Source organism: Manihot esculenta, chromosome 7 (assembly GCF_001659605.2).
Source record: "Manihot esculenta cultivar AM560-2 chromosome 7, M.esculenta_v8, whole genome shotgun sequence".
NCBI classification, from domain to species: domain Eukaryota; kingdom Viridiplantae; phylum Streptophyta; class Magnoliopsida; order Malpighiales; family Euphorbiaceae; genus Manihot; species Manihot esculenta.
In genome coordinates, this window is record NC_035167.2 from 33,355,355 (window position 1) to 33,369,505 (window position 14,151).

General features: G+C 34.6%; 4 protein-coding genes across 5 annotated transcripts; all 4 read left to right on the forward strand.

Annotated features, from left to right (window-relative positions):
• The first annotated feature begins 468 nt into the window (after positions 1–468).
• Positions 469–4,383, forward strand: LOC110619461 (GDP-Man:Man(3)GlcNAc(2)-PP-Dol alpha-1,2-mannosyltransferase). Its single transcript, XM_021762924.2, has 7 exons — positions 469–947; positions 1,090–1,376; positions 1,911–2,097; positions 2,623–2,691; positions 2,805–2,998; positions 3,688–3,797; positions 3,899–4,383. The coding sequence occupies exons 1-7, from the start codon at positions 642–644 to the stop codon at positions 4,141–4,143; spliced, it is 1,398 nt and encodes a 465-aa protein (XP_021618616.1). The 5' UTR covers positions 469–641; the 3' UTR covers positions 4,144–4,383.
• A 508-nt stretch (positions 4,384–4,891) lies between these two features.
• On the forward strand, positions 4,892–8,002 carry LOC110619844. Of its 2 annotated transcripts, XM_021763411.2 has the most exons (3): positions 4,911–5,052; positions 6,238–6,377; positions 7,072–8,002. In XM_021763411.2, the coding sequence occupies exons 2-3, from the start codon at positions 6,327–6,329 to the stop codon at positions 7,777–7,779; spliced, it is 759 nt and encodes a 252-aa protein (XP_021619103.1). In that variant the 5' UTR covers positions 4,911–5,052; positions 6,238–6,326; the 3' UTR covers positions 7,780–8,002. The 2 variants fall into 2 exon arrangements, with proteins under 2 accessions (XP_021619104.1, XP_021619103.1); XM_021763412.2 differs by lacking the exon at positions 6,238–6,377 and having other exon boundaries at positions 4,892–5,052.
• Positions 8,003–9,909: 1,907 nt separating this feature from the next.
• On the forward strand, positions 9,910–11,167 carry LOC110618720 (transcription factor bHLH51). The gene is made up of 2 exons (XM_021761942.2): positions 9,910–10,418; positions 10,625–11,167. The coding sequence occupies exons 1-2, from the start codon at positions 10,077–10,079 to the stop codon at positions 11,105–11,107; spliced, it is 825 nt and encodes a 274-aa protein (XP_021617634.1). The 5' UTR covers positions 9,910–10,076; the 3' UTR covers positions 11,108–11,167.
• Positions 11,168–12,594: 1,427 nt separating this feature from the next.
• LOC110619079 (transcription factor MYB73) lies at positions 12,595–13,662 on the forward strand. The gene has a single exon (XM_021762335.2). The coding sequence runs from the start codon at positions 12,770–12,772 to the stop codon at positions 13,544–13,546; it is 777 nt and encodes a 258-aa protein (XP_021618027.2). The 5' UTR covers positions 12,595–12,769; the 3' UTR covers positions 13,547–13,662.
• The last annotated feature ends 489 nt before the right edge of the window (positions 13,663–14,151 follow it).

The following is a 14,151-nucleotide window of genomic DNA, read 5'->3' on the forward strand; positions in this document are numbered from 1 at the left end:
TTTTTTCTTTCAATTTTTTTTATAATTTTACAACCAAATTATATTTAATTTGATTTTAAGTATTATTTAATTTCCATATTTAAAATATACTTTTGAATGTCAATTTTAACAATATTTCATCCAAACTTATTAGCATTAGCAATTCCATTTTCATGTAATGAAGCTTCCTTTTCTTTCGAGAGATGAAAAACGCCACTTTAAAGTGAAATTGTTTGATTTTAGATAAAATGAAGTATTTATTTGTGTTACTCTAAAAGGAAATTAACATAATTGAGTTGTTGAATTTAAATTTTACCTTACTTTTAAAGGACATTTTAAAAAAAATTTATATTGTATTTTTTATTGTTTTTTATTTGTATTACGTTATTAAATTAGTAATAATTTGAGTCGGATTAAAAAAATATCTAAAATTAATGCTTTTAATTTAAAAATTATTTTTAATAAGTATTTTTTTTATGCTCTTAAAAAACGCCGAAACCGAACGAAACTCAACAGCACAGAAGAAAAGACCAGGGGAGTGGCGACTGCATTCGTAGTGCAGTCGCAAAAGTCTTAAGTCCCCATCTACACCTGATTCTTCTCCATGTCATCATCATTATCATCATCGTAATCGATTTGATCTCCTTCTCCACATCGATATAATGAAAAACGGGATTTTCCTTCTCATCGTCCCTCTCTTCACTGCAATCTTAACCTTAATCTTGACGTTCACTTCCCAGATAATCAATGGCAGAAGGAACAGAAAGCAAGCTGTTGGCTTCTTCCATCCCTTCACAAACGATGGTGGAGGCGGAGAGAGAGTCCTCTGGTGCGCCGTTAAAGCAATCCAAGAGGAGAGCCGTGATCTCGACTGTGTGATTTACACCGGCGATCACGATGCCTCCCCTTATTCCCTGACAGCTCGCGCTATTGATCGTTTTGGTGTCAATTTGCTTTACCCACCTATGGTATTCGACTACGCTTAATGGGTTTTACTCAGTTCGATGCATTGAATCAGAATTTGGGAATTTGGAATAGTGATTTTTTTTCCTTTTTTAATTTCTTATTATGGTTGTTTGTTTGATTTTTGTGTAAAAATGGTTGCTTTAGGTGGTGCATCTGTATAAAAGGAAATGGGTGGAAGAAAATAGTTATCCTCGCTTCACCATGATTGGTCAGAGCTTGGGTTCAATATATCTTTCCTGGGAAGCTTTATGCAAGTTTACTCCTTCGTTTTATTTTGATACGAGTGGATACGCTTTCACATATCCACTTGCTCGGATTTTTGGTTGCAAAGTTATTTGTTACACTCATTATCCTACTATCAGTTTAGATATGATTTCTCGTGTTCGCAGTCGGAATTCCATGTACAACAATGATGCTTCAATCGCCAGGAGGTTAGAGTTCGCTGTTTTTCTATGTGTGCTTAGATAGTAAGGTTTGTTGAGGAGATGATGCTGTTAATTTTATAGTTTGATGATTTAATTGAGTTGGCTCTACATCAAATGTTTGTGTTAAATGATAGCATTTCACCATTTTAGTTAATTTCAGTTCACTTATTTGCCTTCAATGGGATTGATGCTCATTGAGATTTAGCCTTGGCTTTCTTTGTGGGGAAGTTAGGAAAACATACTCAATTTAGGCTTCATTTGTTTTACAGAAAATAATTTGTACACGGAAATGACTTAACTTTTCTCTTTGACTTTCCATTAACCAATTTTCTTTAGAGCTTTTTCCTAGAAAAGAATTTCCATTAAACAAATAGAGTGAGCATCAAAATTTAAGTGGTCTGTTTGACTTAAATTCTTTGTATCGATGGAAGAATTAGCCTCCAAATAAAAAAGAGATGAAGGGGACAAAAAATTGAGGCAGCTTCGCATCTCTGTTTTTCTTTGTTTAACAGTGTCTAAAGAATTCTTTTCTTGTGGCAGTGGTTGGCTATCACAGTGCAAAATAATCTACTATACATTCTTTAGTTGGATGTATGGGTTTGCTGGCTCTTGTGCACATCTTGCAATGGTGAACTCTTCATGGACACAGTCTCACATTGAAAAGCTTTGGAAAATTCCAAAATGTATCAGGCGTGTCTACCCTCCTTGTGATACATCAGGGCTTCAGGTTTGTATTATAGTGCTTCTTCATTCTTTATGGTAGCTACTTGTACTATCACTAGTGTTATCTCTCTCTCTCTCTCTCTCTCTCTCTCATACAAACACACTCACACATGCACATACATATGAAGTGGGGCTCTGCACCCTTGTGATTCAACCCCTGACATTTTAACTATGGCACGAAGCAGTGGCCTTTTTTGTTTATCCGTTATATGTCCAAAATACACTTTTGTGCTTCATATATTGTGTTGAGCAATCTTTTGGCTGAGTTGCGTTGACTCGTGAATTCTTTTGGAAGCCCATGTCCTGACATGAGAAGTCTTGAAAAGCACTGAATTTATCCATTGCATATAGCATTCTAGTTTGGATTTTCCTCCTTATTGAGAACATTTCTTGTTGCTTGTTTGCTTGGTGCATTGTGAAAGTGTGAATTCTGGTGGATTGGTTTAGATCCATCACTAGATGCCTATACTCACATTTGTCCATGACAAAATTTTGCACATTGAATCTAACAAGTTGATGTTCAAAACAGGCTCTTCCTTTGGAAAGGCCAGCAACAACTCCAATATTTATATCCGTTGCTCAATTCCGTCCTGAGAAGGTGGGCATATATATGTAAACATTATCAGTGCAAGGTACTGCTTTTTAGTGGCTCATTTCTGGGGGCCTTTCTTGGGTATATCAGCCCTTTATAGCTACTTTTTCACATGACAGGCACATCCTCTTCAACTTGAGGCTTTTTCAGTTGCCATTAGAAAGCTAGATCCTGACTTGCCTAGACCTAAGCTCCAGTTTGTGGGTAGTTGTCGGCACAAGTCAGATGAAGAAAGACTGCAGAAGTTGAAGGACAAAGCAGTTGAACTGAAGGTTGATGGTGATGTGCAATTCTATAAAAATGTGATGTACAGGTCTGTGTCAATCCTTTGCAATCCCCTTGTGATAACAATTTAGTCTTAATTTGGAATTTCAACTTCAATCTCATTTGGAACACGAAAATAACTATAAACATGTGCCAATTATCCTGGTTACGATCTCTCTATTGGTCTCTATTCTTCTATGCATGTCTACCCTGCTTATGCAGTGTGTATATGTGGGGCTTTGGATTTGAGAACAATGTTTTCTCATTGTTCTATGTTCAAATCAATCATATCTTTTTGTATATTTTCTAGATTGACTGTACCCTTCTTTACATGGATCCAATTTTATAGTCCTGAGGTGGAAATTTGCCTGCAGTCATGAAACAAGAGATAATTCTGTTCTCTGTGGCTGGTGGTCATGGAGACCGGAATCTAATGATATGGTTTGCTCCCAGTTGTATCAAAAAATCAAGGGGGTTTAACATCTATGTGATGGTACAACCATATACATCTTGTGAAACTAATCAGACACCTTTATGATATTTGTGACTGTGGTAGTATATTCCTGTATCGCCTGGTATACTTGGTATCTGCTTGATATAAGAATTCATTTGGTCAAGGAATTGTGTGCCATGTCTTTACTGCTTAAGTTCAAACTCAAGCATTATGTGGCGGAGAATTTTCATGGTAATACAAGTCTTTAGATTTGTATCCTCACTTTTCACCTTTACCATTTGTAGGGAATTGATAAGTCTCTTGGGAGGTGCCATTGCCGGAATGCACTCCATGACAGATGAACACTTTGGAATTAGTGTTGTAGAGTATATGGCTGCAGGCGCCATACCAATTGGTAGGCACACTTTTTCGCTATTGTTGTCAACGGTACTTTATTTTCTACTAGTAACTGCTTATGAGAATTGATCATGCTCAAAATCTTGTTCAACTCTACAGCTCATAATTCTGCTGGCCCAAAGATGGACATTGTTTTAGAAGAAGATGGTCAGCAAACTGGATTTCTTGCCCAGACTGTTGAAGAGTATGCAGATGCCATACTGAGAGTGTTGAGAATGCCAGAAACTGAGAGACTCAAGATGGCTGCAGCTGCAAGGAAACGGGCGAGCAGGTTTTCTGAGCAAAGATTTTACGAGGATTTCAAAGCTGCAGTTCGATTAGTATTAAACCATGATTCTAAATGATGGATTAGAAATGGAAACTAATGTAACATATTTGTAACTGTACAACAGAAGAGTTTTAATTTCTACTGCTTTGTGCCTGGCTTTTCTCCTTTCTCCCATTTGACCAAGTTATTTGAGGAGATGACTCCTATCCTTTTCTTTGGTCTATTCTTTTTAGTTCAAATGTAATTGAAGAAATTCTGTCTGTAAACAGTTTTGGCCACAATTTCACTCAATACTGAGTTTTCTGTTAAAAGTCAATGGTGTTGCTAGCAGCTGAAGTTGATAACAATTTTATACCTTGCTTGGGATTGTGGCTTCAATCCATTTTTGTGAAAAAAAAATATTTTAAATATTATTAGGAGGAGCAGTTTGAAAATATTCTTTTAATTGTTTAGAGTAAAATATATTTAGTTTAACTTCAAAATAAGGTTTGAGTTTATTAGACATTTTATTTTTCTTTATTTATTTTCTAAAGTAAACTTCATTGTTAGTTGAGTTTAAATAAATCATTTTTACCATAATTATTAACACTTATATTCATTTTTTTTTTTGAAAATTTTATTTTCGAAGATATAGTAAAATATGCATTTTTATAGGGGTATTTTCGATATTTTCCTTTAACATCAATAACTAAATGAATAATGACGAGTTTCTAAAATTATAATAATGATATTAGTGGAGAGTATTTTCGTAATTCACTCTTTTAAAATTTTGAAATTACGTGGGTACACGCGCTGTAAGAGAAAGTGGTAGTGCAAAGAGCTCATCCCCTTCTTCTGTTAACCGGTCATCTACTTCACTGCCACAAATACACAAAGCTCGTAATCTCTTTTCTAAACGGTGCTTTCGTTTCTCTTCTGTACCAATCTATATGGTTGGGACATAGAAATGGCAATTTCTCTGAGTTCTGTTGGCTTCAACTCAACGGTAATACTTTTTATCTTTAAGATCACTTGGTCTCATCTTTCCTTTCATTTTTGCTTGCACTGCCTGGCTTTAACTGCTGTTTAAGTTTCAAATCCTTTTAATCTCTTTTGGGTTATTAATTTCATGTGCTTTAACTCTGAATTTACACTTCTTCCTGTGAATTTCTTTGCTTTGATTCTTTGCTAGTGTTTGATGATATACAATTTGTGCCTGTTCTTTATCTGGGTGAATTTTTGCAGATAATTAAGTTGTTTAATCATAAAATTAAACATCTTTCAGACTTTAAAAGAAAAATTGCAGCTACAGCTATAGTATTTAGGCTCTGTTTGACATTATTGTTGACCTCTGGTTTGAATTTAATATAATATTAGTTAGATAACTTTAACATAGATTTTAAGCTAAATATGATATATTTTGTTGTAAAAAATTTAAAACTACTAAACACCCTTTTCGGACTTTTTTAACAGCATCCAAAATGGTGTTTTTTTCAAAAAGCAGGTCAGAACCACAATCTTATGCTAGTGTAGAGGTAATTTTTTAATTTTTCTTTAAAATTTTAGTTGTGTTGAAGCTATATGGGCTGTTAGTCTGTTGGCAATGCTGGTAATTGCTTACAGTTTTGGACTCCCAAGCTCTCCAATTCTTTTGGTCGCGCTAGAAATTTATATATTCGAAATAAAATTCCAGAGAATTGGTTATTAATTGTCTGTACTGATTGTCGAAAAGAACACTTTATCAACCATATTCCCTTTTCTGCTTGTTCAGTTAATGTGAGGACCTTATTTTATGCTTGGCAACATGAAAGCCTGTTTTGAAATGATAGGGCGCATTGAAGAGAGCGTGGTAAAGGGATTTCAGCCAATTCTTGTATGATAGCAGTGTTGAGTTTTCAATTCATAAGATCAAGTCTTTTTGTCATACATCTTTTGGCTGAAATTCCCTATCCTTCTAGGTTTTCCTTCTGTTAATTTTGTGTTTAATTTCAAATTACAATGTTTGTATAAATTTAGGGAAAGAAATGTAGTACTCTGCAAAATACCATTGTTTTGTTTGTAGCTCTCTCCAAATGAAGAAGCTTTCCAGTCAAGTTCAACCATTTGAAAACAAACTCCTCCTTTTTTGTGCCCCCTTCTTTTTAACTTTTTTGTAATCGGTGTAATCATTCTATTTGTGCTTGCTGTTTAGGTAAGAGGAAGAGGTAGGATAATGGGGAAGGGTGCTTCAACCACTTGACCTCTTGCTTCAAGCTCTCTAACAAGTCTGAACCATAAATTATGAGGGGAATGTTGTCACTGCAAGCTTATATGCAATTCATATTTGTAGATGTATACATCTTTTTTTGAAGCTTATGTTGTTAGTTCTTTCCTGCAGTTTATCCCCTATTGCAACTAGTGATTAATAAAAGCAAAAATAAAATACTAGCAGGCAGCTTGCTTCATCTTGCTTCAAGTATACTCATAAGCTGTCATGTGAATTTAAGAAATTTTGACATGTTTACTATGCGTGTTCTTGTCTTGCTGTCTATTGGAAAATGGTTGTCGGGGCTGCTCCCTGGTTTCAGTACTATAAACTCAATTAATCATGGTAGGGAAGTTCATGATCCTTAGAGATACAGTGTATTTGTATGGGCTCAGAATTATTGTCCATCTCAGGCTTCACCACAGAAAAAAAGTAGGGCATATATCCCTGCCTGTCCTAATTAAATGTACCTAGAATATAACTATAGTCAAGAAGTTGTAATCATGGGTACTTTTTCTGCACAAGAAATATGTAATGTTTCTCTAGAGATCCTGTTGCATGTGGGTTTTTAATAGTTCAAAGATCCGTTTGTATCAATGATATCAAATGAAAAACATTTAAAAAATGTGTTGGAATGAATTTCAAATCATTTCACTGGAGAATTTTACACTTCCCAATGTGTCTTTATATGATGGGTGATTTTAATCTCTAACAAATAAAACGTGGCGTTTGCATATTTAAGCCTCATGATTGCTAACAAAAATCTTCCTTGATTAACAGTTTTCAGCCATATATCAGCATGTATCAAGGTCTCCTGTCAGAGCTTCATCACCTAAGGCAACCCGACTCATTTCCTCCTCGGGAATTATTAGTTCAATTTTTCATATAAAGAGAAGTGGAAGGAGTATGTGTATTTCAGTTGCAGACAGTGATAATCTTGCTACAGACACCAGTGATAAGGGTCCTGATAGTACTGAAAGTTCGATCTCTTATGATCAGCTTTCATCGGTCGATTCCCCTGGAGGAACTAGCCAGCTCCAAACAAGAGTTGATAATGAGTCAGGACCTCAAACCTCTGGAGTTTCTAATGGTTCCACAGTTTCGTCAGATGTGAAGCAAGAGAGAGGACCTAACTCCCAATCTACAGCCAAAAGGTCACCTCTAACAGCAAGAGAGAGACTAAGAGCCGCCAGGGTTCTTAGCCGATATACGGAAACAAAGGCATCGAAATCAGAAATGGGAAGCAAAATTCTGGATGCTCTGAAGGAAAGTGACAAGGGAAAGAAGAGATCTGGCCTTCCAGAAGCTCCTACAAACTTGTTTGATGACAGTGACAGAGGAATGCCAAAGGAGGGCTGGACTTTTGAGTTTCCAGGAGGTTCTGATCTCTTTGTCATAGCTTTTTCATTTGTTTTCATCAGTACAGTTATGTTTGCAACAACTTACATTGTCTGGAAAGTTGGTGCAATCCATTTCAATGAGTACTAAGGTGGAGTTTTAATGGGATTTTGCTTGTTTGGATGAGCTGCCTTCTTGGTTATCCAGTTAAAGTTCATACTGTTTGATGTCAGGTACATGGGCTACGACTTTAAAGCTATTTTTAGAAAAGATGCATGCATGTATGTACAATTATTGTCTGGCCCACATTTATATTTATATATATAAATAATATAAATGTTTACTGCTGGGCTAAGCCCGTGAATTCTAAATATATAGACGTTGAAATGCCAATTTCCACTTCTCTCGATTCTTTTTTTTTTTAGTGTTAACCCTTTGGTTTGAATTATGATTTAGGTTTGGATTGAAACCAATTCGGTTAAAATTGAAATTGAAATCGTCTAAAATGCGAATTTGATTGAAATTGTATTAGTCATTTTAATCAAGATGGTTTTAAATCAAATTTATCAATTTGATTTTGATTTTGATTTCGATCCAAAAATAAGATAAGCAAGCTCAACTTCAATATATCATAAAAATTATCCAACTTTTATTTGTATTTCAATAATAGAACTTTCAACGTCGGAAGAAATTTAATTTGATTTTTCATGATTAGCTATTTGACTTAAATTTCATATTTGAATTTCTAATACAGCAACACTGTCAAACTATAATTATTACAATTTGAATAATTAAAGTTTGATATTTGCTTGAAAAGGAAAAAAAGATATTTAGTATTGATAGAATAATAATTAATACTTTCTACCTTATTTTATTTTAATTATAATCTCAATCATATATAAAAAGATATTGCTAAATTAAAAAAGAAAAAAAAATGTTATTAAGGCAAATTAATATAATATTACAAAAAGTTATAATAATTAAAAATAAAAACTATGAATATCTACGTGCGTCGTTAATAATTATTGGCTTGTCGTTCCATGTTAAACGCTGATATGGAATCACCGGTCCGCCGTAAATTTTATCCGATATGGGAGGGGCCAAAAGAACCTTATATCCCACGCGATTATCTAACTAAAGCACGAGCTGTCTGCCGAGATTTCTTCAACTTTGGGTAAGTTGCAAAGGATCTATCAGTATCAATGAACTTTTCCTGCGTGCTTATCTCTTCTTTTCTGGTTTTTATGCTTTTGCCGCAAAACTATATACACACATGGATCCCATCTTCAATTATTAACCTACATTGTCCACATTTATTTTTGCGTTTCCCGGAAATTAGAATGATGGGAAATTTTCTCAACTTGTGATCAGGGAAGAAAATAAGGAAATGAAAAGACTTGCCTAAACAGTTGCTAAGGGAAAGACGGAAAGAATTATTGACACCACACAATTCTCTGAGAAAGAGATAGAGAACGAAAAGTATTGGTGAAAATTGAGTGGTGGATCAAAAGTCGTATCAATCTTTTAAATCTTCTTTATTGTGAGTTACAAAATTTGTGTGCCAAAGGGGCCCTTCACAGTCACCAACTGGTGATGGGTAATTGAAGGCCTTTTGTTTTCTTGTGCAGTACATCAGAACACTCTTTCTTTTTTTTTTTTCTTATTGAATTACAAGTTTTCCATTCACACTTGGTCAATTCATTAAAAATATAAAATAAATTTTATTATTTTAATAAATTCTTTAACAAATATTTACTGTTTTCATAATAATAAAATTTCCTCTAACTCTTATCGACTATTAAAATTAAAAATTTTTAGTTCATTCACGAGAATAAACTATCTTCTTGGAACACTCTTGGAATAAATGGAAAGTGGACAAAGAAAGCCACCAAAAATAATGATCATGCCCTCTTTGTCTTTGGAGATCATTTTTTATATGAACTTAAAAAGACATAAACTTGACTAATTCAAATGAAAGATGATTATTTATAAGAAAAAAATATTGCAGAAAGCACAATCAATGAACCAGCTGGTTGTGGGTTCATTTGCATGTCTCAAATCTTTCAAGAAAAATGTAATCTTTTTACATGAAAAACAGAAGGCATGTACTAGGTTAATTGTCATAAGAATATTATTACTTTAATGGTAATAATAATTCCATTTCAGCTTCTTCCATTTCCATTCACCATGAACTTCTATTTTTTTGTTTTTAACCTTTTGGTTGTAAATCTTTTTGATGTTTATCAGAGTTAAATTCACACTGAGGTGACAGCCGAATGTGGCCAAAGAAGATTTTCATTTGACCAATTAATGGTTGCTACACATCACACCAATCACAATCAATATATGCAGATCCAACATTATTAGTGCAAGAACAGTAGCTGTAGATTGTGAGATAAAAAGCAGGAGGGAATTACAGTTAGATTTGAGAAAGTTTGCTTTTGGATATGGAAGATCACTACTCTTCTGGTTGGCCTGTTGTGCCTCCGGAAGCAAACTGGTCTGCTGCAGCTAATTTCTCAGCATATGATGAATCCTATTTGTTCCCATGGCCGCAAACTCCTCACTCTTCAACTTCAACCTCTGCCGCCTTACTTCCTTCTTGGTCTATACCGACTCAAGAGGCTGGCCAAGGATTTCCTTCATGGTCTACTCTACCGGTTCAAGAGTCTGCAGAAGATAAAGCTGCTTCTGTTTCTAAGAGCCATAGCCAAGCTGAGAAGCGGCGCAGAGATCGGATTAATGCTCAGCTTGGAATTCTGAGGAAACTAATTCCCAAATCAGACAAGGTTGATCTCTCTCTCTCTCTCTTTGTATCCCTTTCTTTCATTTCTCATCAAACACAGACAAATATCGTAGGTTGTTCTTATTCCTCCATTTCTGTGCTCAATTGAAAGCAGAAACAGCTTTAAATTCATGTTCTGCAACTGGGTTCTTGCTAAAACTTTTGTAGATTTTATGAAAAGAAGAATATGACCTTTTTTTCTTTGAGTAGATGGACAAGGCAGCTCTACTGGGAAGTGTGATTGATCAAGTAAGAGATCTCAAGGGAAAAGCAATGGAAGTAAGCAAAAGCATAACAATTCCAACAGAATTCGACGAAGTAACAGTAGACGTCGACGACTCCGACGATGTTTCACAAGATGTAAGCTCTACAACCAGCAAACAAAGCAAAGAAGACAACATATACGTGAGGGTCTCCGTTTGCTGCGACGATCGGCCGGAGGTGTTCTCGGAGCTTATCAGGGTGCTCAAAGGCCTCAGGCTGAGCATAGTTAGAGCAGACATTGCAAGTGTCGGAGGAAGAGTTAAAAGCATCCTCGTACTGTGCAATAAAGATTCTAAAGAAGGAGGAGTTTCTGTAAGCACAATCAAACAATCGCTGAATGTATTCTTGAGTAGAATCTCTTCTTCCTCTATGCCTTCAAATTATCGTATTAGAAGCAAGAGGCAAAGGTTCTTTTTGCCTTCTCAATAGTTGCATTATTATTTAAATTTCCTTTATTTTATATAAAATTTTTATTTGGTCTCTTTGTTATTGATGCTTCTTTTTTTTCTTCTTACATGTAAATGTTTTTGGGGTTTTAATTGGAATATATTTTTATTTGTAATTTCACTCATTAAATTTGAAATTTTTGATTAGGATTAAAATCCACAGATTTTTTTTAAAAAAATTAAAAATTAATTGTTAAAGAATTGAATAGAATCAAAGAGTTTTGTAATTTAATTTTGAGTCCTTAAACTAAATCGGAATCACAATGTTTAATCCTCTTAGTCTTAGAAATCGTCAATTTTATCCAATAAAGAAGTTAGCCTACGTATATATAAAGTTGCAATAGAGAAAGAAAAAAAAATCTTGTGGTGGCACGTGCCAAGCACACGAATTATCGTGTGGTTGCCAACTTTTTGCATAGGAGAGCCAAAGCCTTTGGGTTTTTTTTTTTAATTATATATTTTTATTATTCGAGTTTGTTTTAAAATACATATTATTTGAGTTAATTACTTTGATATAATCTAATTGTGATTTGTGTTTTATCTTATTTGGAAAACCTGACCTCCAACATATGACTTTTTGTATTAAAAAATTTAAAATAATTCATAAAAACTCCATATCTTATCCACTTAAGCCATTTCAAGGGATATAAATAAATAATAAAAAGAAAAAAAAAGAAATTTTATTTTCATGGCCATATATTGAATATTATGGAGATATTAATTGCAAAAAAATATATAAGGATTTTTTTTAAAAAAAAGAAAAATATATATAAAGATTCATGTATGATGTGGGCAATTTGTGAGATGGGCAACATAGTCAATGGATGGGCCAATTGAGAAGTATGTGATTTCTTATCAAATTTCACATCATATATACTGAAGTCCCTATCTTTTTGTCTAAGTTAAGATGAGCCATCATTCTTCAAGAAAATTTCAGTTTCATAATTAATATCTGTACTAAACAATAATTTTTAATTAATTTAATTAATTTATTTTTATACTTATATTTTTTATTACCAAAATAAACAAATAACCGACTTGTAAAATATAATAAGTGCAAAAATTCCGTTACAAAAAAACTCTCTCTCTCTCCCTGTTACCTAATTCCCGCAATAGCCGCGTGCAGTTCTTTGACACTTCTTTCACCTGTCTAACTCTTAACTGACAATCTTATTTATTTATTTTTATATTAAATAAATTATATTTATTATCTTAACTAACTATTTTTTCTCTTTAAATAACTGCAGCAGTTCCGGAATCTTAATCTCAGCCGTTAAACTCAGCTTTTCCCTTAATTAATTAATTAACCTAAATATTTCATTTAATAAATAATTCCAACAAATAATAATAATAAATAATAGTCCGTTACTCGGTTACAACTCCCTATCTTCTCCACACCAACTTCGAAACAGAAACAAACGCGCCTCTAACCACCACCACAGTCGTTGTGTCATCGAGCGGTTTTACGGTTCACACCAACAACCCCCCCCCCCCCCCCCCAAATCGTCCTCCTCCTCCTCCCATCTCCTCCTCCATCTTCCTCTCTCATATATTATACCCTTCTTCAACTTCTCACATTCACACACCCCACAATCCCCTTTTCTTGATTCTTTCTCTCTTTTGTTTCTGTTCTTAATCTCCCTTCATGGCTAATTCTTTCAGTTCCGGTGACCGGATCAAAGGCTCTTGGAGCCCACAAGAAGACGCTAATCTAATCAAGCTTGTTCAACAGCATGGACCCAGAAACTGGTCCCTTATTAGCACTGGAATCCCTGGTCGTTCTGGAAAATCTTGCAGGCTTCGATGGTGTAATCAGCTCTCGCCGGATGTTCAGCACCGTCCTTTTACTCCGGCTGAGGATGCTACTATTGTTCAGGCTCATGCTCTTCATGGTAATAAATGGGCTACCATTGCTAGACTTTTGCCTGGTCGTACTGATAATGCTATTAAGAACCATTGGAACTCTACTTTACGTCGGAAACGCGCTGCCGATTTATCTTCGGCTTCGTCTGAGTCTAACTCGGTGATGAAACGCCCGTATGTTGATGTTTCGGTTGAGTCGGGATCGGGGTCTGACTCTGGAGTTAAGAATAAGAGGCAATCCTTGGGTGCGTCTCCAGAGTATAGTAGTTTTGATGGGGATGCAAGGATTATGGGACCTGAGACTTCGTTGACGTTATCTCCGCCAGGGGATGGGTTTGTTTCAGTGGCGACGGTGGGTGAGAAGGTGGAGGAGGTGGAGGTGAATGGCGGAGAAGAGTGCGGTGAGCGGCGGAGGGAGAATAAATGTGGGGTCCAGATAGAGGAGACTTGTTTGTTGACCATTATGCAAAGGATGATAGCTGCAGAAGTTAGAAGTTACATTGATAGATTAAGAGCTGAAGATGGGCTTGACGGGCCTTCCACCAGAAAAGATCTGTGATTTTCATAAAAATATTTCCACTCTTTTGGGTTATTTTCAATGTGGTTAATTATGAGATTACAAGAAAAAAAATTATTTTAATTTATCAAATGATAATTTCACAATGGGATTGAAAATGACAAGTTTTTATTTTTAACTATTGGATCAGGTTAAATTAGATTTTTCTTTTAAAAAATTTGAGCTAATTAGAGAAGAAATCAATAAGAACACAACAACTCTTAAATTAATTAAAAACATAAAAAACCATGTCAAAAAAGAAAATACACACAACTCTTGATCATGTGAGGGACTAGAAGATATCTTGCTTGTGCTGTCTTTTGTCTAGAGTCTTGCAACCATTTCAAATTGTTGTGAAAATTTCAATTTTATAACTTTTTTATTTTTATAAATTATAATTTATTTATTTTGAAAAAAATTAGTAAATTATAATCATATATTAGGGTAGAAAAAAAATACATATACTATGTTTGAAATAAAAAATTTCTCAAGAATAAATAATGTAATATATGATTTTTTTTTTTTTTTTAATCGGAGTAAAGAGTAGGGGAGGCGCCTTGATCCTGGGATCTACGTGGATCAGCAGCCATCCAGACTAGGCATCAAGT

Coding starts and splice junctions, on each gene's coding strand:
- LOC110619844 (XM_021763411.2), top strand. CDS start 6,327: ATGAGGGGAATGTTGTCACTGCAAGCTTATATGCAATTCATATTTGTA. Junction 6,378..7,071: donor TGCAATTCATATTTGTAGAT/GTATACATCTTT, acceptor CTTGATTAACAG/TTTTCAGCCATATATCAGCA.
- LOC110619079 (XM_021762335.2), top strand. CDS start 12,770: ATGGCTAATTCTTTCAGTTCCGGTGACCGGATCAAAGGCTCTTGGAGC.
- LOC110618720 (XM_021761942.2), top strand. CDS start 10,077: ATGGAAGATCACTACTCTTCTGGTTGGCCTGTTGTGCCTCCGGAAGCA. Junction 10,419..10,624: donor TAATTCCCAAATCAGACAAG/GTTGATCTCTCT, acceptor TTCTTTGAGTAG/ATGGACAAGGCAGCTCTACT.
- LOC110619461 (XM_021762924.2), top strand. CDS start 642: ATGAAAAACGGGATTTTCCTTCTCATCGTCCCTCTCTTCACTGCAATC. Junction 1,377..1,910: donor GATGCTTCAATCGCCAGGAG/GTTAGAGTTCGC, acceptor TTCTTGTGGCAG/TGGTTGGCTATCACAGTGCA. Junction 2,692..2,804: donor CTCAATTCCGTCCTGAGAAG/GTGGGCATATAT, acceptor TTCACATGACAG/GCACATCCTCTTCAACTTGA.